General features: G+C 35.5%; 1 protein-coding gene across 1 annotated transcript; it reads left to right on the top strand.

The window, feature by feature from the left end:
- The first annotated feature begins 1,117 nt into the window (after positions 1-1,117).
- LOC136840020 (serine/threonine-protein phosphatase PP1-beta catalytic subunit) lies at positions 1,118-10,711 on the top strand. The gene is made up of 7 exons (XM_067106306.1): positions 1,118-1,274; positions 4,887-5,018; positions 5,715-5,945; positions 6,509-6,685; positions 7,232-7,383; positions 7,900-8,034; positions 9,122-10,711. The coding sequence occupies exons 1-7, from the start codon at positions 1,223-1,225 to the stop codon at positions 9,221-9,223; spliced, it is 981 nt and encodes a 326-aa protein (XP_066962407.1). The 5' UTR covers positions 1,118-1,222; the 3' UTR covers positions 9,224-10,711.
- The last annotated feature ends 9,577 nt before the right edge of the window (positions 10,712-20,288 follow it).

Here is a 20,288-nt window from a genome sequence, read left to right as displayed (position 1 = left end):
TGACCGTAGCCTTGAATATCTTCATTTGGATGTATTACTGGAGAAAAAAATGAAGGCTTACCCCGCCCCCAACTCCACCACCTTCTTTTTAACACCAAATAAATGCATATGTTTTTTATTTAGGGAATGAAACTGTAAAGTTTTCCCTGTACAAATTAACTTTCAGAAAAATGTAAACGTTTTCTTTGGGTCCAGTTTTTATTATTTTTTATATTTGATAAAAGAATAATCAGCCTAATGGTTGAGCATAAAATGCTTCAGAAAACTAACGTACCATTATTTCTCCTTTTCTTTTGTGATATGAAATAGTTCCAGCACTGACTGCAGCATGAACCTGAAAAACTGTTTCATGTTCTTCAGTACCAAAGAATGCGACTTGGCCTATATATATTTTTCATGCATGGCGGGGAAGTGTGAAATAAAAATGCGCCAATTTATAATTTAGGTATGAGGAACTGCTTTAGAAGTCTCGTTTGTCATAGGTCCTAGTTCCCTCTGTATGCATAGTTTATAGATAACTGTATGAATATAAAGTTTTCTGTGATTTGTGGTCACCGAAGTTGATATCGGCATATTTTCATTATTCTGCCAAAGTCAGGAGAATAACCTCATTGTTTACATTATCAGCTGTTAAATAATAAACGCTACAAAGGTTCGAAAACTCTTGCCTGTTCGTACGATTCTTTAGTCAACTAAAGACTTTACGAAATATATTGTGCTTTAATTAAAGTAAGACACACAAAAAGGCCCGCTCCAAACGTTAAAGTGTACGATATCTTCTGCTCTTTCAAATGTGAAATACTGCACAAGAACTTCTATCAGTATTCAAGCAAAAAATGCCGCTTTACATTAATTATTAATATGTAATCCGGTGGAATACTTAATTCTCAAAAATAACAGTAATACATTCTAAGTTACATTCTCGGAGCAATGATATTTATTTCAAGTGATATCTTGATCGAAACTTTTTATAGAAAATATTGACGACATTCTCTTGTCTTTTCATCTATAGCACGTCCGTTTCGTATGTCAACTAACATGAGAAACTTCATGCCAAGACATTCAAATATCCGAATAAATATAATATCAATTATTAATTCATTAGGTTTATATTTTATTGACTGATAATCTTGTGAATCGATTATATTCTGCCGAAGGCATAACCAGCACCCATAAACATATGTCATTTTGAAGGCATTCGAACACGAGAAAACTTTGCAAGATGGCGGATGCAGAACTAGACATTGATAATTTAATTTCTCGACTATTAGAGGGTAAGTCCTATTTAAATATAGCTTAACCCTCTCGAGGGGAACGTGTGATGTCGTAATTATGGCTGCACCAATTAAGATTCGGGTGTGTTACGTACATTTTGAATAAAACGAGATTTTGTAGAAGGGTTGGGTTTGATAAGGTCTAGGTCAAGAGGGCTCTTGAAAGATCATTGCTTCACGAAATATCCCCAAACGTCCGTTTCGCGAATAAATCACGATTTCGCACTTCGTCTTCTTCAAGTTCGAGATTGTAATTGTTTGTTTTTGTTAATATTTCATTGTTTAAACCGTCCAGATAGGTTAGGTTGGCCGAAATCGCCGCGGTTCATTGCAGGGGTTCGAAAATTTAAACCATCCTGAGGGGCCTGGCCCTGCCCAGGTCCTGCTGCCGTGGAGAATAACTACGACCAACCTATTCTCTCGGATTTCACCCCAATTCCGTCCAGAATCTTTAATAAATACCGTCAGAAAACAAACCAGGCCCAAATTTGGGTTGGCCCACGTAGCCTAAGCTTGATTGGAAGACTTCAGTAATTCTGGGTTGTCTGCCGATACCAAGTCCTACCGTAACCTAAGTTTAGGTACCTGTAGCGGTACCTAGCTTTTGGGGGACATCAGTATCTTGGCAAAAACATGAATCACTTAGAAATATATGCTTCTTGTGTGCTTCCACTGTGTTAGGGAAGAAAGAAGGAAGAAAACATCATTGAGACAACCTAAGTTATTACATCCCAACCTAAACTTTGCTTGGGACTCACTGTCTTAATGCAACTGGGGTGTCCCCCCCCCCCAATAAATCTCTCCCATACACTTCTAGAATGAAAGTGTCAGGTGCTTCTTAGGTGATATTATTGGCCTATCATTATTAATCAGAAGAGGAACCCTATTTAATATGGAACAAGCCCACAGGGGCCATTGACATGAAATTCAAGCTCCCATACGATTGATTTTAACGTAACATCGTCCCAGGATGCAGCGCTGCTTCTGTGGCCTGATGAGATTTTTTATTTCACAACGCTTCTAAATACCACCCCTTCTCTACCTCTACCGAACCGTCCTCTTTAAATGATAAGGATCAAATGCTGCTTGAACAGATGTATCCTAATCTAAAGGATGCATTAGGTTAGGATACATCCCCCTGGACCCTCAGATCTTGATAATCTCATCAGTGCCGTCCTACCTGACCAACCAAAATTCTTCTCAAAACTGAGTGTTTCCCTCACAACTCACGTGTAAAGGGGTTCAGGTTCCATCTTGGATCATTCATCTTAGTGATAAAGCCCCTCAGAAACAAAGCTCTCAATTATCAGCAAACTTTAAAGTATTTGTTAAAACTTGATAAGTTCACAAAATGAACTGTCACTTATTTGACTCCATGAAATTTGGCAAACACCTCAGAATCAAACTGTACTGCAGTATTCTGAATATCAAAATAATTTTTTGGTTGTATTTGATATTGAAATTGAATAAAATTTGAGGAAATGGACCAGATGGGAACTTCTGAATTGGTGCCTTCTGTTTAGATGGAATGATCTTGTTAGAATTTAGGATTTAGGAAGTTGTTGGTTTTGTGTCCACAGCCTACTGTATGTAAGAGCAATTTTAAATATTTAGGCTTTTCATTGACATCATGAACTTTTCACATCTGATTGTCCTTTTCAGGGTCATATCCCCACAACTCTTCTTTCTTGAGCACTGTCCTGGTTTCTCATAATTCCCACCTGGTCCAGGTCTTCATCCGTATCTTTACTCCATGATTTTATAGGCTTTCCTTTTGGTCTTCATCCTGTTGCTTTCTTGTATACTACTATGCCATAGTGTGGCAGACTTCTCTCCTCTCTACTTAAATGCCCAGAAACATTACAATCTAAGATTTCAGTTTCCTTTCCAGCCTCTAGACCCCATTCCTGAAACTCAGCATTTTCTGGTCACATCTGCTTTAAAAATCTATTTCCTTGCGAAGTGTCCATGGCTCTGCTGTTTAGAGGTGTACAGGGCTTATGCACACATCATACAATTTTGTTTTATTACTAGTAGGGTACTAGTCCTATTGAAAATGTTTTGTTTGTTTATTTTCAGCCATCAGACATTTTCAGAATTTCTTGACCATGTGCCACACATTTTGTTTTGCTATACTGTATTCTTGTTTCGTACTTGAGGTAGAGTTGGGGGTGGTGTCATTTCAGGCTCTGTTTTTTATCTCTTTGGATAAAGAATGCAGTGCACCTATTTACCAAAACCCTGTCCACTTATTTCTCACCTCCAAAAGCCATAGTCTTGCAGCCTCCCTGCTATAGATCCTATATTCATTCTGAACACTGGAAAACCTCTATTCTGTAGGCTTCTTTTCATGGAGCCCATGCCTGCTGGCATGGTGCATGATTGCTTTAGTCTACAAGATTCAGGGTGAAGTGCGATTATGGGACTGAGCTGGCTTTGTGATCCGGATGAGGTTCTATGGTTTCAGGAGTAGAAGACTAGAATTACCTTTGTTAATAATGTTTGCCATCTTGGAGAAAAAGCAGTGGTTATTTATTTATAAACACCAGCCTACTTACAAATGTTACATTCTGGTTGGCCATTAGTGTGTTGAATTGTTTATAAGATAGTTACTGGACTCTTCATGCATATTTAAGTACAGTATGATATGAAATCAATACAGTACAGTACTGTATGTTTTTTCATCCTAAAACACAGTAAACTGTACATACAGTGCTGTATGTACAGAATAGGCGAGCAAAACAAAATTTTGAACTTGTTGGTGGCAAATGGGAGCACTCTGAACTCAATTTTGATTTGCAATCCTGTTTGTTTTGTATCTCGGAATGTTTGTAAGTTGAATCTTTATAAGTAGGGTGGAATAACTGTATACCTCTTAACTCTCAAAGTGAACAAAACCTTCACAGAAAAATTCTTAACATAGCGTTTTGAAAATATTGTACAGTATAGATAAAGCAGTTGAATTTTGCCTACTAATGAAATGTGTAGTTGCAAATTATTTGTGCAATTCATTGTACAAAATTATTGAACTAGCAGTCCTTCAAAACTTGTTTCCATTTCATGTGAATGTATTTATTGGCTTGTCATATGAAAAGTTCCAGTAACAACTAGGCAGACATTACACTACTCTACTATAAGTTCAGTTATTGACAGCCTTTGATTGATCACCAGTATTTGTTGAGTGGTAGAGCAACATTCTCATTACTCTATTAATTCAGTATAATATAATTACTCCGTATGGGGGTAGTGCCATCAGTGAAACCTCATTCGGTGCACTGTAGACATTACTGGTGGTTCTTTACAGTGTCCCTTCGGCCCCTAGCTGCAACCCTTTTCATTCCTTTTACTGTACCTCCGTTCATATTCCCTCTCTTCCATTTTCCTTTCCAGCCTCTCCTAACAATTTATTCACAAGGCAACTGTGAGGTTTTCCTCCTGTTACGCCTTTCAAACCTTTTACTGTCGGTTTCCATTTCAGCGTTGAATGACCTTATAGGTCCCAGTGCTTGGCCTTTGGTCTAAATCCTTTATTCTGATCTAATCTTCTAATATAATGTAAGTGATTCTTCTTTTACTATATATATTTAATTTATATTTATTGTCTCTCAACAGTTCGAGGATGCCGTCCAGGGAAAACTGTACAAATGACAGAGGCTGAAGTTCGAGGTCTCTGTTTAAAGTCCAGGGAAATTTTTCTACAGCAGCCAATATTACTGGAGTTGGAAGCTCCACTTAAAATATGTGGTAAGCATAAAGAATTTCAGTAAATAAATATAAGTTGATTTAGCTTACATACTGCTTAAAAGATGCTAATTGTGTAGAGAAAATTATGAAATACAGTACGTAATATAGTTACTAATATAAAATTTGTGCAACTGTCAAATGTCAGAGTCATTATGAGTTTAGGGTAACCTTTATATTCTGTAGTTTAGATTTGATCAGATTGAGAATTTGCCCCGTGGGGAGGTCGTGCTATTAATGCATCTCATACAGTGAACTGTACAGCACATATTACTCAATGTTCTTTGCCACATTCCTTCAACCCCTAGCTGCAACCCCTTTCATTCCCTGCACTGTATACTATTTATATCCTTTTTTATCTCTTACTTTCCACCCTCTCCTATCAATTCTTTCATAATGCAACTGCAAGGTTTTAGAACCATTTATTCTCAATTTCACTTTCAGTGCTGAATGACCTCAAAGGTCCCAACACTTTTTCCTTTACCTGAATTTCATATTCCATTCTGTTCCATTATATTTCATTAAGAACGAAATCCCTAGGAAACAATTCTCATAACATCATGATGACTTTTTCATACTTTTTTCTCCGTGACCCATCTTTGTAATATTTAGTAATTTAATTAGGTTAGTGAGTTTGTATCTGATACTCCAGAATGAAGACGGTATTTTGAAATAACAGCAATGTTCTTGTCCTTCCAGGTGATATTCACGGCCAGTACACAGACTTGTTGCGTCTTTTTGAGTATGGTGGCTTTCCTCCGGAGTCCAACTACCTCTTTCTGGGAGACTATGTTGATCGTGGTAAACAGTCGCTAGAGACTATATGCCTGTTATTAGCATATAAGATCAAATATCCAGAGAATTTTTTCTTATTACGCGGTAATCATGAGTGTGCGTCGATCAACAGAATCTATGGCTTTTATGATGAATGTGAGTATGGGATGTGTTTTCATTTTCTTGATAAGTCCCCTGAATTTTTGTAAGTTACGTGAGTATAGTTTACTCCATCGGTCAGAGAATGTACCACATGCTGTGCTACTAATGTGATGCACTGTAGACAGTAGTGATGGTTCTCAGTAGCATTCCTTTTGCCCTTTTACTTTTCATCTGTTACTTTTCCTAGCTGCAATTTTCAACTTTCAGTAAAGAACGCATCCAAAGCATTATCCCTGTGATGTTTGGAAGAAAAATGAACTGTTTTTGATAACCTACTGATAACTTAATTTTAGAATCAAAGTAATCAGAATTGTTGTTTATTTTGAGAATCAAAGAAATCAAAATTTTTGTTCAAGTACATATAAGTTCTGTATGCTTTATGAATTATGTAGGCAAATGAATTCTAGTGCATTTACTTGAACTCTTGTTGCTGAAAATGCTTGGAAAGTCACTGAAGAAATGTAGTTTCATGTGGTTAGTCTCAGTGCAAGAAAGAAATAAGTTGAAATGAGATTGTCAGTTTATGCTCTTTGACACCAGTGTTGCGCAAATTTCAGGTCGTAGGAGATATGGTACAAAACTCTGGAAAACCTTCACAGACTGTTTCAATTGTTTACCCATCGCTGCCATCATTGATGAAAAAATATTTTGCTGTCACGGGGGGTTGAGTCCAGACCTGCAGAGTATGGAACAGATTCGTCGAATCATGAGACCAACAGATGTTCCAGATACAGGTGGGTGGTTTTATATTCATGTTTTTGCAGTTTTAAGTAGACCCTAGACATTGGTAGTGAGATGATATCAAGCTTAAGTATGGATACTATTTTTTGGAAATAATATTGTTCATTCCCCCATAGGAGAGTAATGCCCTCAATGCAACTCAAGTTGTGCACTGTAGGCATTACTTAAGGTTCCCTGCAGCATCCCTCCAGCTCCCAGCTGCAACCCCTTTCATTCCTTTTACTGTACCTCTGTTCATACTCTCATTCTTCCACCTTACCTCTCACCCTCACGTACAATTTGTTACCTAGTGCAACTGTGAGGTTTTCCTCCTGTTACACCTTTAAAACCGATTTACCCTCAGTTTTCCTTTCAGTGCTGAATGACATAAGAGGTCCCAGCGCTGGCCTTTGGCCTAAAGTTTATATTCCATTCCATTTCAGTGTTGTTAATTTAAGATTATAATTTAGTTGTGCATCAGTGTAAGGAGTTCATGAAATTATTGATATGAGTATGTTTTTCCTCTTGTGTGTCATCAGTTAATTTTTGCAAAATTTCAGGTCTTCTCTGTGACCTCCTATGGTCAGATCCAGATAAGGAAGTCTCAGGTTGGGGTGAAAATGACAGAGGGGTTTCTTTTATCTTTGGTGCCGATGTCGTCAGTAAATTCCTGAATCGTCATGACCTGGATTTGATATGCAGAGCACATCAGGTAATTTTGTATGGCAAACTTCCTGGAGCATAGTGTTTTTTGTAGAGGAATAAAAATTTGCTAACTGGTAACAGCTCAAAATGTCCAGTGAGTTTTTGAATTGTGAAGCTCAGTTTAACACTAGAACAGATGCTATAGTACAGTATAGTAAAAGTACTAGTAAAGATGTACTGTAATAACATCTAACTGTGAAAGTCAACTGGCAAAGAGATTAATGTTTTTTTGAATAAACACAAATGGTTTTTTAAAAACTAATTGTAATGGTACCTTGCCAAGTAATTTAGTTTTGTTCCGAAGAGAATCCAGCCAAAATGTTTTTATCATAATTCACAAACAAAACCCAAGTTTATTTTTTGCAATTTCTTGAATAGTCCCATTTGAATTGTCATAGGTGCAGGCATAAGTAATCGTTATTTTTATTTAGTAAAGCAATTAATTTGTTCTTAAAAATATATACCTTTTTGTGTATGCATCACATGTACAGAATTTACCAACAAAGGTCTTCATTATTTTCAGGTTGTAGAGGATGGGTATGAGTTCTTCGCCAAGCGCCAATTGGTAACACTATTTTCTGCCCCTAATTACTGTGGTGAGTTTGACAACGCAGGGGGCATGATGTCAGTAGATGAAACATTACTCTGTTCTTTTCAGGTAAGTTTTGTTATCATTATGTTACTTAATTATTGTCAGTCTCTACTTAAGTAGGTGGATACAGTTACAATTATTAAGTAGTTTAACCAAACCACAGAGTTTATTTATTTAGATCTCCCAGGGCTGGCCAAGAGGATGTGTCAGGATTGAGACTACTGTAGTAGAGCCTGCTCCAAGGACCCTTATGAATTTAGCAAATTATTATTGTCATTGGGTAGCATAACTAAAGACCACCAGGTCTCGTTTCCAGACTTGTTTTAAGTCTTGTTTGAGGGACTTAGTATATGAGAATTGAAGATTGGGCAAATGTATAATTAAAGATATTGGCCAGCTATTTGGGAAGAGATTAAATGCATCTTGACTTGAAGGAGCTTTTCAGGGAACCCACACCTTTCTAGTTACTGCATAAAACATACTTTAATTTGTCCTCTGCCTAGGAGGAAGTTGAATACAGTTTCAAATACATAACCATGTTAGAAATGAAAGCAGAAGGTGGGTGGGTGGTTGAAGGACTGAAGGACAGTAGTCAGCTCTCTTGTGGGAGAGACTTGACTTGCATGTCTGTATGAGGAGAGCTAATACAAGAATTAATGAATATTCAGAGACATGTGAATTGAATTGTTCAAGAATGCCTAAACTTATACATTCACCTTATTTTGAGGTTCTTGAAATTACTTGAACGTGAATTACTTTATTTATACACAATTCCAAACTGGACATAGATAAAAAAAATCCATATTTATCCAATTTCATTAATTTGTCTTACTGATTTTAAGGTTGATAATGGAGTTATTTTTGTCATTTTAATCAACTGCTGGGTGAGACCTTGGGTGGTTATATATCCATCTTCTAAGGACTTTATCTAGTGTGTGGTGGTTGCCCATTGTATAGTGAATGTAAGAAGAGGATGTAAGGTTTGATGTTGACTGAGTATGAAATGAACACTATGGGATCTTTTTGTCATCATCTTGCCCTTTTTATGTAATTCATAAAATCATTGTTGTAACAGAGGAATTGGTAATCCTCTGTACAGGTACTTTGTTTGTTGGACCAGGTCAAATTAATTGTCTATTCCATTTTCTTGCAGATTTTAAAGCCCTCTGAAAAGAAAGCTAAATATCAATACAGTGGCTTGAGTCAAAACCGCTCTAAACTTCCAAACCAGCAGCGGCCGCTGCCCAAGAAGTAAGTCCTTTAAGAGATTCGTTCGTAGAACAATAACATTTGGAGAGAAAAAGAGTTTGTCCGAAGCAGAAGGAAAAATGAAGCATCTCTCTGTGCCTAGAATTATTATTGAACTGTTTCCATAGGATTGATGGTAGGAAGAAGCTCTGTTGTTGTTCTTATCTTTGACAGAAAGGAGAAACAACTGGGGCAGGATTGCCCTATATTTAGATTCATCATTTTGTTTCTAGGGTTAAAACGAAATTACTGGGCATCATTAAGCTTAGACGTCATTGAATATTCATTTGCACTTGATATTCTCATGTTTACCTTATGCATTTATGTTTTGATTCTTTAGCACATTATCAATTTTTAATAGATCCACTTGTTTTATTTTCATGTTTTCTCTTCATTTTCTATCATTTTCTTTGTAATGTTTTTAACAAATAAAGTATTTCTCAAAAAAGTACATATGAAATCATTTGAGATCACTTAGATTGCTGTTTTTGTATTTGTAAATACAGTATATTTTATTTTTTCCCAAAGTATTATTTTACAGGTAGTAATATTCTCAGTTGATTGTCAACTCCAATCTTTTAATAGAGGCTCCTGAGCAAATTCTGTACGCACATGTGCGCGCACACGCACACATACACACACACATGCCCACACTCACACTCACTGTATGCATGGTACATCTATCTGGTATGTGCTAATATATTTGTACATTTGTACGTGCATATTGAAGTCGCCCCAAGTTCACCAGACAAGTGAAAATTTATGCTGGATCCACATGGAATTAATGATTATTTGCTTTAATGTAATATATACACTCTTATATTTATGTATACTTATTTATTTGTACCCATGTGCTTGCATACAAACATATATACATATATATATACATGCACACAAACATTTTACAATTCATGTTTTTTTATGCACATTGTAATTGCATGTACATTTTATGTATATGTGCGCAGTTAATAGGTAATATATATCTGTTTGTGACATACATGTATACAGCATGTGCATACGTTGTATGCTTGTGGATGTATACATGTATGTGCATAAGTATGTATGTGTATTCACACATGTACAATATCACAGAACGGTCCTTTTTTTTTATTTTTGATATCACAGGTGCAGTCTTGTTACATCAGTTATTTTGGAAATGGCGAACAAATTTATTCTTGTAGTGGGTGTATACTTCAGATTTTGGTTTGGATCAAATTTTTCATTCTTAAAGACCGACCTTAGGCTGGATTTTTGCATTGTTGTCATTAATCTGATTACTGTAAGTTGATTATTTAGTTATGTTTGTGAATCAAAATTCTATGTAGAAAATTGTTAAATCTGAATCAGATGTTTCATGTCATTTAAATGATTGTCTCTTATACAATTTAATTTGAAAAATTTATTGTTGTTGCTCCTATTAACAGTGCATAGCCTATAAGTTATGGAAAGTTGCAGTTATGATATCTTCTGCCATTTGAATATTTGTTTTTCTATTTTTGCAAGGGTCAAGTATTTACGTTAACATTTCTTCCAAAGGTTTGCGTTACATTCACATTCAAACGGATTTGAACTTGAGGGAGTAAAATTTTAAGTTCTTTCTGATCCTTGATTTACAACAAGTGCATACACCATATTCTTGCCATTTTACTTTATATTTGTTATTATTATTATTATTACTATTATTATTATTATTATTATTATTATTATTATTTGCACTGTGTGGGATATTAAATAGACTGCAAGCATCTTGAGAACTAGTTATATCTGCAAATACTGTGACAAGGACTGTGCATGTCTATGTGTGTGAATGAATTATATATATTGTAAGTTGAAATGATTTGCGCATTCTCTTGTGTTGGTCGAATGCTGTTTCATGATATTTTTTGGGGGGAGAGGGGCACTGCTGGATTCTAGGGACCTGTATATAGTTCTTTGGTTTAGATTCGGAAAAAATTGTGAGATGGCTGAGTTATCCAGTGAATGTACTTAAAAATCTTGCCAACAAAAAACTATGATCTTACATGGCCCAATTTCTCTCTCTGACCTAGGTACAATGTTTTGAATGCCTTTATTTTTTTCTGCCTTTTTTTTTCTATGGTGTACCATAATCTCTTATGGAAAATGTTGATGTTCCCCTCTGTTAACCTGTAATAATCATTGTTGTTTTTCTAGCTGGTGATCCTCAGTTATGTTGAAAACCAGAGTATGCTGTATACTCTTTAGAAATCACTCACTAGAAATCTCACTTTTGTTTTCAAGAATTTGAGCCTTAGAGAATGAAATAGGAGTGCCGTCTTCCCTTGTCATCCACTATACAATTTGTAGATGTAGAACTAATGGATTTTGTACAAGTAAGGGATTTTGAGTAGATTGCGGAGTCATGTCATACTATTGTTTTATATCACAAAGTTGTTATCCTTACTGTTTGTGGGCCAAAAACATCTGGGAACTGTTGCTATGAAATAGGTTTTCATTTCTATATAGTGAGAGTATGGAACGAGTTTCCAAGGAATGTAAACAAACGTGGCCTCTTATTCGACAGGGTATTTTGTAAAGCAGATATCTTGAGGTGGTCCATGAAGGATGTGATGTGAGAAATGTCAGTACAGAGTATTTATTGGTTGATGTGCAATTTGTTATGTTAAAGTGCTAGTTATAAGAGATTGGAAAGGTGATTCAGTTACAAGTGACCTTGAAGGGTGTTAAGGTAATGTTAAGTCGTTTATGATAATTGGTCAGTGCTTTGATTAGACTTTTGGTGAATGCCTCAAACACCACATTTTTATGATAAGGTAATCAATTTGTTTTGATGATCGCCATTGTTTTGTAAAGTATATGCAAGACACAGTTAAGTTTGTGTTGCAATAATCACAGTGTTCTTGTTTACTTTTTTTGACCTATTTAGAGGACAGTACCATCTCTGGTTGCACATGTTAGGTAATTGGATGTATTGTAGTTACTGCAGTACAGTTATTCACTCGTAGGTAAAGCTGGTTAGGTATAAAATCAAAAGAGTTTTATTGCACAAATGTTTTTGTTTGCAGGTCACCTTCTGAACAGTTTTGAAGTAATGTGCCTAATGTAGTTTATCTATCAGATTATGTCTTTCAATAAAATAAAAGTAGCTCTGTACATGTAAGGATATACAGTATGGTATAATGTATTCTAGATATATATGTGTGTGACACTTCCAAACATAATTGGACAGTAACAAGAGGAAGAAGTTAGATTCAGGTGAGATTTTGTAACAAATGTACATCTGTATCACGCTGCAAAATACAGGATTAAGAATTTAGACCGAAGCATTGATTCGATGGAAATTTGGCCACCGTTACACAGTGAAGGACTTTGCCAAATTGTATTGTCCTAGCAGTGATGCAATGTTAAGGCCATCAAGTGGACTTTGAGGTATTGTATTCTATTTTCACAAAGCCTTCAGAATTGAAACAAAACTAGCCAGAATGTCAGAGCTGGAGATGTGTGCTCCCAGCTGTATGCTCCAGGTGCTCACTGCAAAGCGAGAAATTGTGGCTTTCGTGCGTCTGATATGTTGAGAACTTTTCTTTGTCAAGGAAAATGTGCAGGAATGCTAGCATTTCTAACTTTTCAATGTTTTACCTTATGTAGATTCTTTTGAGGTTTGTTTCATGAGAATCCTCCCTTAGAAATTATTATTGCTGATATCAGATAAGCTATGCCAGGTAATTTTAGCCCTCTGTGTTTTTATTTTTGATTTTTTTATACTTATTACATGTCAGATAAATATAGATTTGTACTGTTGCTAAATAGATTAGCATTTTGTCAATGGTAATATTTTTGGAGACGTTTACGGTTCCATTTTGTCCACCTGCTCGCAAAACTCAGCAAGTACTTGCTCATAGGAAAAATGCATAGATATTGCAAGAACAGTTGTATCCATAACTGATTTGGACATGTTCTAGATGATATTCCAAAGTCCAGGTAAACTGTTGATTGTGATAATGAAAACGAACCTTTTAAACTATTTTGATAGATCAGTGTTAATGTCAGATTGAAAATGACCTATTCAGAATTGACTGAAGAATAATTTTATTGTTGCCCCCATTCAGAGCATGAAAACAGAAGATTACTGTATTGAGACTGAAAGTCATAATATCTTGATGGTATGAGATATTACTCCAAGCTCTGTATTCAGTCCTAAATTAGGGATTGTAGACCATTGCTGATCACTGCAGAGGCATCACTAATAACAATGTTCATTGCTTAGCATTCTGGGCGCGGATTCTCGGAGGGAATGATGTTGTCGTGGTGCTTGTAACGGTCATAAAGCATTGAAGGGAATGTGTATTTTTTTTTTGTTCAGTGCATTTCAGTTAACTTAAAATTTCCTACCCAGTCTTTTGTTGGCTGTTTTAGAGTAACGTAAGTGGTCCGCTGAAGAAACTCGGCAGATGAATGCTACTTTAACGCAAGAGTTTCAGTTCCTTGAAGGCCTTTCAGTGCAATGTGACAGTTATGAGTGCTAGTATTGGAACTTTCGTAGAGAATCTAGTCCTTGGTATTGTTACTACTATTCTATGCATTAGAAGTAAGAAAATCTTTTAGTCAAATCTCATAACACTGTCTGTTGCCTTAATGTGTTAGTAAATGTAAATAGTAAATGTAAATTAGCCTGTGTACAGAAAACTAATTTTCTAAGAAACTTACCCTGCTTTTTAAGGAAGAGAACATCTTAACTTTGAAGAAAAAAAAAGAGAATGAACGTGAGCAATCAAGGGTTGTTTGGATTGATGTTATCCTTGAACCACCAGCATTTTATGATTATAGAAGAGCAAAATTTTTGTGTGAACTGAATGCGTAAGGTATTGCAGACTTCATGTACTAATTTCACCCTGTGATCCATTCTCAAACAGCAAAATTTTCACAGCATATACCTCTCAGGTAAGAACAGATTATATTTTGTTAAGGGCTGTTTATGACAACGTTCAGTTGGCTGTAAATATTTCTCAGAGATGATAACATCTTTGCTGGAGTTTATAAATTGCCAGAATCATGACCCCCATGGATACTTGTGTTTTTAACTCGAACCATTTTGGAAGGAATAATTGCAAATATGGCTTGGCTTTGTGTGTGATTTTAGGGACGATGGTTGTTTAATATGCTAAATATTTTGGGACTAAGTTATGAAGTTTGGACAGTAGATACTGGCTGCTAGCTGAAAGTTGGCCGTAGTTGGCATACGAAAACCATAATCCCTGCATCGTTGTTGTATGCGTGCCAACATTTCTGTACCAGTTGTGTCCTTACAACAAACAAGCCTCCTATTTTACTTTACTCTGCAATTTTACTTTACTCTTCAGTGCCTGGTAGACATGTGTATAGCAATTGCTGGCTACATGCTTGAAATGAGTAAAGCTTTGATTAACAAGAATGAAAGCTCTCTTAACACTTATGGTCCCAACCCATCTCTCACCTGCCATACAAGTTCACATGATAGCCATTTATTATGGATTATTATTGTGAAAGCAGGCTAACCAGATCACCAAGTCAACTTTCTAGACTCGTAAAAAAAAAAAATGGAGAAATCATGAAAATGGACGGAAAGACGTATAGCAGAGACAAATTAACTCTGCAGTAAACCCAAGGCTTTTTTAATCTAATTCAGTATTTATTAAGTCTGAAAGGAGTTATTTTTCCATGGCCCTGCCAGCAGTTACAGGCTTTAAAGTTATTTATAATATGTTCACTACAAGGCGAGTTGAAAGATCCAACTCTGCTTGGATCAGAACTATGAAATTGGAGGCTGGATCTAAGTGGGGATATGTGGAATCAAAAGCACAGGTAAGACTAGAGTAGCAGAATTTCATAAGAGGCTCATTACATTTGAGGCGATGTCATAACAATAACCGTAAGACACACACACACACACACGGTAATGTGTAATACGTAAAAGGCACAGGAAAATGTGTTTTGTTGCTCAAAACTTACAGTTTACATAACTTGCTGACAAGTAAAGAAAAGTAAAAGTAATAAAAGTATACTGACAGTAATCTGTCTCTGTTTTGTTTGCTTACATTGCAAATACTTGTCTTCATAGACATTTTGATAACATTACATGATAGCAGATGGCTATATGAAGATATTTTAGTCTGCGCTAAGCAAATTAGGGTGATTTGGTTAAGAAATTAAAACATGAATAAAGGCTGCCTTGTTCTTGTTTAGTGAGGTGAAAGAAAGGTGAAGTAAGTAATTGGTTTTCTTTAAGGCTGTCCATTAAACAATAATCAAGTTTATTAATGAATTCAAGGTATTTCAAAGTCTTACCATAGGCCTATGCCTGAAAGTTCTGGTTCAAGTACATTTCCTGCTACCAGCCAGTGCTCAATGACCTTGAGGTCTTATACTTGGACTGCATCCCTCAGTTCCATACAGTCATCCATATTCTGCTACCAGATATCCCAAATTCCAAAAAACCGTTTGTGCAAGATTCTACTGTATCGGAAGTGTTACGAGAACAGTAGACAGAATTCCTGGTAGCTATTTCTCTCTCTCTCTCTCTCTCTCTCTCTCTCTCTCTCTCTCTCTCTCTCTCTCTCTCTCTCTCTCTCTCTCTCTCTCTCACACACACACAGTGTGTGTGGAAAATTAAGAGCAAATGTATATGATATACCTACTGTGATCACATTGTGTACTATTGGAGACAAATGACTGGTTAGGGGACTGTGAGGAACCTTACTGTATTTCCTACTTTATTGCAAAATTGCAATGCAAAATGTCTTCCATGAACCTGACCTTCATACAGGAGCCACTGTTCAATTTGGGTTTTTGTGCTCCTAAGTGATTATTCCCTACTTGGGAGTAAATTGGAACGGAGTCATCAAACTTTTTCTATACTAAGTAGTTTCATGATACATCATTTACACAATAGTAAGCAATCAATACAGTCCACGTGAATAGCTGCACGAAGTTACGTGCTGAATTGCCTATTCAGTTGTGTAGTTAATATGTACCAAGTTTGTGGTTTAAAAATACGTCCTGTATACATAATCCAAAAGTTTTCAACTGCCAGTGCAGAAGTTCACAACCACTGATGGCATCATTATGATAAGATCCCTAGTGTCACATATTGTGAATGTAGCTATTTCTGTATCTGCAGAAGAAAGCTGCTTAACCTTTTAAGATTGTTGTGCATGAGGTAATCCAAAAATCACTGTAGATCTAGTAAAATTGTTTGCTGATTCTCAACTTGATGAAGATTTCTGGTACTCTTTGGTCTCAGAACAGGAATGTGCTTACCCAAGGTTTGCAAAAGTTGAAAGTCAAAAGCTAACTTAGCCTTAGAACTTGGACAACCAGCATGCTGAAGGTTTACTCCAACCAGTTCTGATGTAACTCATGGTGTCCCAACCATATGGCATGTCTTGCAGATTGTGTAGCAACATTATAGCAATATCATTAAGTTGACGGTATGTTCAGGCTGTACGTTTACTGTGGTCTAAGTGATACATTACTTAGCTTCAAACTTTCTCGGACTTGTTACCAGGGTGAATTTGGAATTGCAGTTCAGATTATAAACCACTTACAGTCATAAAAAGTAGTAACTGAGTACACATATCCAACTGGGTCTCTTTTGGGATACAGAAGTAGTACTGTAATGTTTGTACTAAGGTTATTGTAAAGTATGTTCAGTTGGAAAGGTATTTCAATACTTTATTAACCTTAGCTGTTATATTTCCATTCCTGCTTAACCTTTGTTTTTGAGAATCAACAGCAGCTGCATCATCACGTGAGTATCCATGCCAAATGGCTCTTGATGGGACTGTTGCCTTTTTCATACACCTCTGTTGTGCCAGATATGTACGAGTATAACAGACAGAATGGAAGTATGGGGACCTGTCATCAACTATTAAAATCAGCCCAATAGAATCCCTTTGCTTTATAAGAGCACTGGCCTCAAGTGCAATATGTTTTACCTTCCGTTGAAACAAACCCTAATAATTCAAGGTTTTCAACTGAACTTGCTTGGCAGGTAAGGAATGGGACATTTCTTAGCATGGGAGATACTACATAGCATTGATTATCTGCTCCACTGATTTTAAGAAGATCAGCTCACTGCTATACTCTCTTTGAAAAACATACATGTATATATTCACTTTTAAACTTTCCCATATTCAAACCTCTAAAATTTTATTTACTGACAGTGAAAAATATATTTCTCTCTCACACTTGTCAAAGAGATATGCGTCAATTCAGTTTACACTTCTCAGGTAAAAACTTATGTAATATAGTTTTTGTATGGAACTATGAAATTTTGGCACTGGTGGTTATGAAAGATCTGTGAGATTTACTCTTGCCTCGATGAAACTAGAAGTTAAACACTGTAGTTGTGATAATGTAATTCACTGGATGAATTACTTAACTAGGTTTTTCACTACAGTGTGATTGAGTCAAATTTGAAATATAATGCAAATGGTGTTTTGTGGTGGAATGTTGGTCCCAAAAATGATTTGATCGGGGTGTGGATATGCCTTCATACCTTATATGAGAAACAATTAGTCATAACACTACAAAACAGGTGTTGACCTTTCAGTTTTTAGATTAAATTTTCACTTTTAACACAACTGTTATGGTATGTGGAAATTTACATGGAAAATGTCTTCTATATTCAGTGTGTTATTTTAATGTACATTTCTTGAAAAGCAGTTCTGTATATCTTAAACTGGCATCCATATTTATCGATTATATCTTTTATAAGTTGATTATAAAAATTTTAGATTGGTTAATGCTAAGTTAATCTCATTTTGTTAGCAAATTTCCTTGTATTGGGTATTGGTATTGTTAAAAGATCTGTAAATTTATTTGATAAAACATAAGTGGTTGATCTTAAGTGTGGATGTATAGTTAACTTTCTCATAGAGAAAAAAATTTAGAAATAAAGTATAAAATATTTTTTGTACTTACAAATGTTCTGTATGTAGAAATTTTTCAGTAACAGCAGCAATACAGTAATTTTGACTAGCTATGAATTAAGATTCAGAACTTGTACAAATATTTCTTTTCATAACTTTTCCAGAAGATTCAGTGCAGGTCTTTTTTTATCACGTAACGTTTTATGTCTTGTGCTTTGATCATAGGTGGCTGCCAAGATCAGTGTCATGGGCAGTGTGTGTTCTGAAGTTCGGTGTGCCTGTGTTTTTCAGGAATATTTATCTTCCATCTCTTGGGTGTTTTGTACAATATTTCAGTCGTAAATTTTCTAGGAAGACTTCTCAACTCATTTAATGAGATGGCTGATTTGCATTTTGTAGACTTTTGAGTGAATTTTACAGATCTTTGTCTCCCTTTTCTCTTTCTTCTGAAATCAACTAATTATACACATTTTTCTCAACTATCACCGTTAATTTTCTCCACAATTACAGAGCACCCTTAACCTCACTGATCCATCTTTTTACATTTGAAAATTTTGGCAAGGGTTTCATTTGCATTCAGATTTGTGCCTCCTTTGCTGTGGTAGTAATATTGTGATAGTTTAGAATGCATTAAAGTTTAATTTTTAGTAAGAATAGGTCATGGAATGGTACATATAGTATAGAGATGTTTACTGACCAAATCCCTCTCATGTGTTACTGTTATCATAAGATCCCAGGCATTTTCAGTCAGTATTGGTATTTTTACTATGAAGAAATTACTTTGAATACAGTACTGTACTTTGTAAGTTTTAGAGATTGGGTTGTTATGAGTTGTAAAGCCTTAAGTGGATGTATAGTAAAACAAGCCCTTCTTTGTTTTACTAGTCCATTGGTCATACAGATTGTGACAGTTTGACTAGGAGCTTGGGAGAGCCTTTATTCATCTTGAATGAATTTCTTTCCCAAAGCTTAAACCTTTGGATTTAAATGTCATCTTCCTTCTCTGTTTTGGTTGGAACCCTATGATGTAATGTGTGTATTCATCATGGATTGTCATTGTCATCATGAACATTTGTGCATCAGCTTTTTCCTTTATGGGGTTAGATGTAAAATGAGTTCCCTCCACTCTCTTCTGTCCTCTGCATTTCTGAATAAGTGTTTCTCACTGTCACGGATGATGTTTGTTTTCTGGTACAAGTATTAGGTCACTGTACGAGATCGGAGTCTAGTGTTTCGTTTGACACGACTAATGGCACTGCTTGATGTTGCGAGCACGTGACAAATAAGTCTTGAATTATGATCTTGGTCTTGGCAGCCACTATGACTCAACTTGTTAGTAAAAACGATGAAAAATACATTTTTGCTGTGTACGGTGTACTGTATATGAATTGGCCAGCTTTTTCTCATTGAGACTACAGACATTTCGTCAGTGTAATGTAAATTTACGGTTTACATAAAAGATTTGTAAAATTTTCTTTGCTTAATTATCCTCATTGTATACTTATTCATTTTTTTTTTTATTTAAGTAGAAACCACTTGAGCTGCAAGTGAGACATTTGTTTTACAAATATATTTATGAAAGAAATTATAGCTTTGTTTCATTTATATGTCCTTAATTCAAGAGAGTTTATGTATTTTGAGGGAAAAATTGGTTGTTGGTAGTAAACATTATTATGGCAGCTGATAACTAAAGTTCTCTAGCAGAAAAATTTACGTACAGAAATATGTAATGAAAATTATTTAACATTTAATTGTTCAATAATTTTTTTGAGTTTTGTAATTAAGACGAGAATAATGTGCAGGTTTTGACCATCTTATTATATAATTCTCTATTAAAAAAACATTACTGTATTCAGAAAACATGAGGTATTATGAAAGGGCATTTAAATATTGTACAGTAATCAAAAGGGTATTAAATATTGTACAGTGAGTAAGAAAGTACATTTTTATGAAAGGGCATTCCCAGCCCGAGAAAGAATCTAAAGAGTTCATTAGGTCTGTATTAAACAAATCATTTATAACAACTTAAGTATACCATATATGATAAATTATACTGCATATCTTTAAAAAGTAGAGAAGGAAAGTAGATTAAATGAGTGGAAACTTGCACAGTAGTACTAAACCAAACTTTGAGTGTCAATATATAATCAAGGGTGTGACTGATAAGGTTACTGATACACAAAA

The sequence above is a fragment of the Macrobrachium rosenbergii genome, chromosome 7 (genome assembly GCF_040412425.1).
Source record: "Macrobrachium rosenbergii isolate ZJJX-2024 chromosome 7, ASM4041242v1, whole genome shotgun sequence".
NCBI lineage: Eukaryota > Metazoa > Arthropoda > Malacostraca > Decapoda > Palaemonidae > Macrobrachium > Macrobrachium rosenbergii.
The sequence above is the reverse complement of the archived record's forward strand: the minus strand, read 5'-3'. Positions and strand labels throughout refer to the sequence as shown.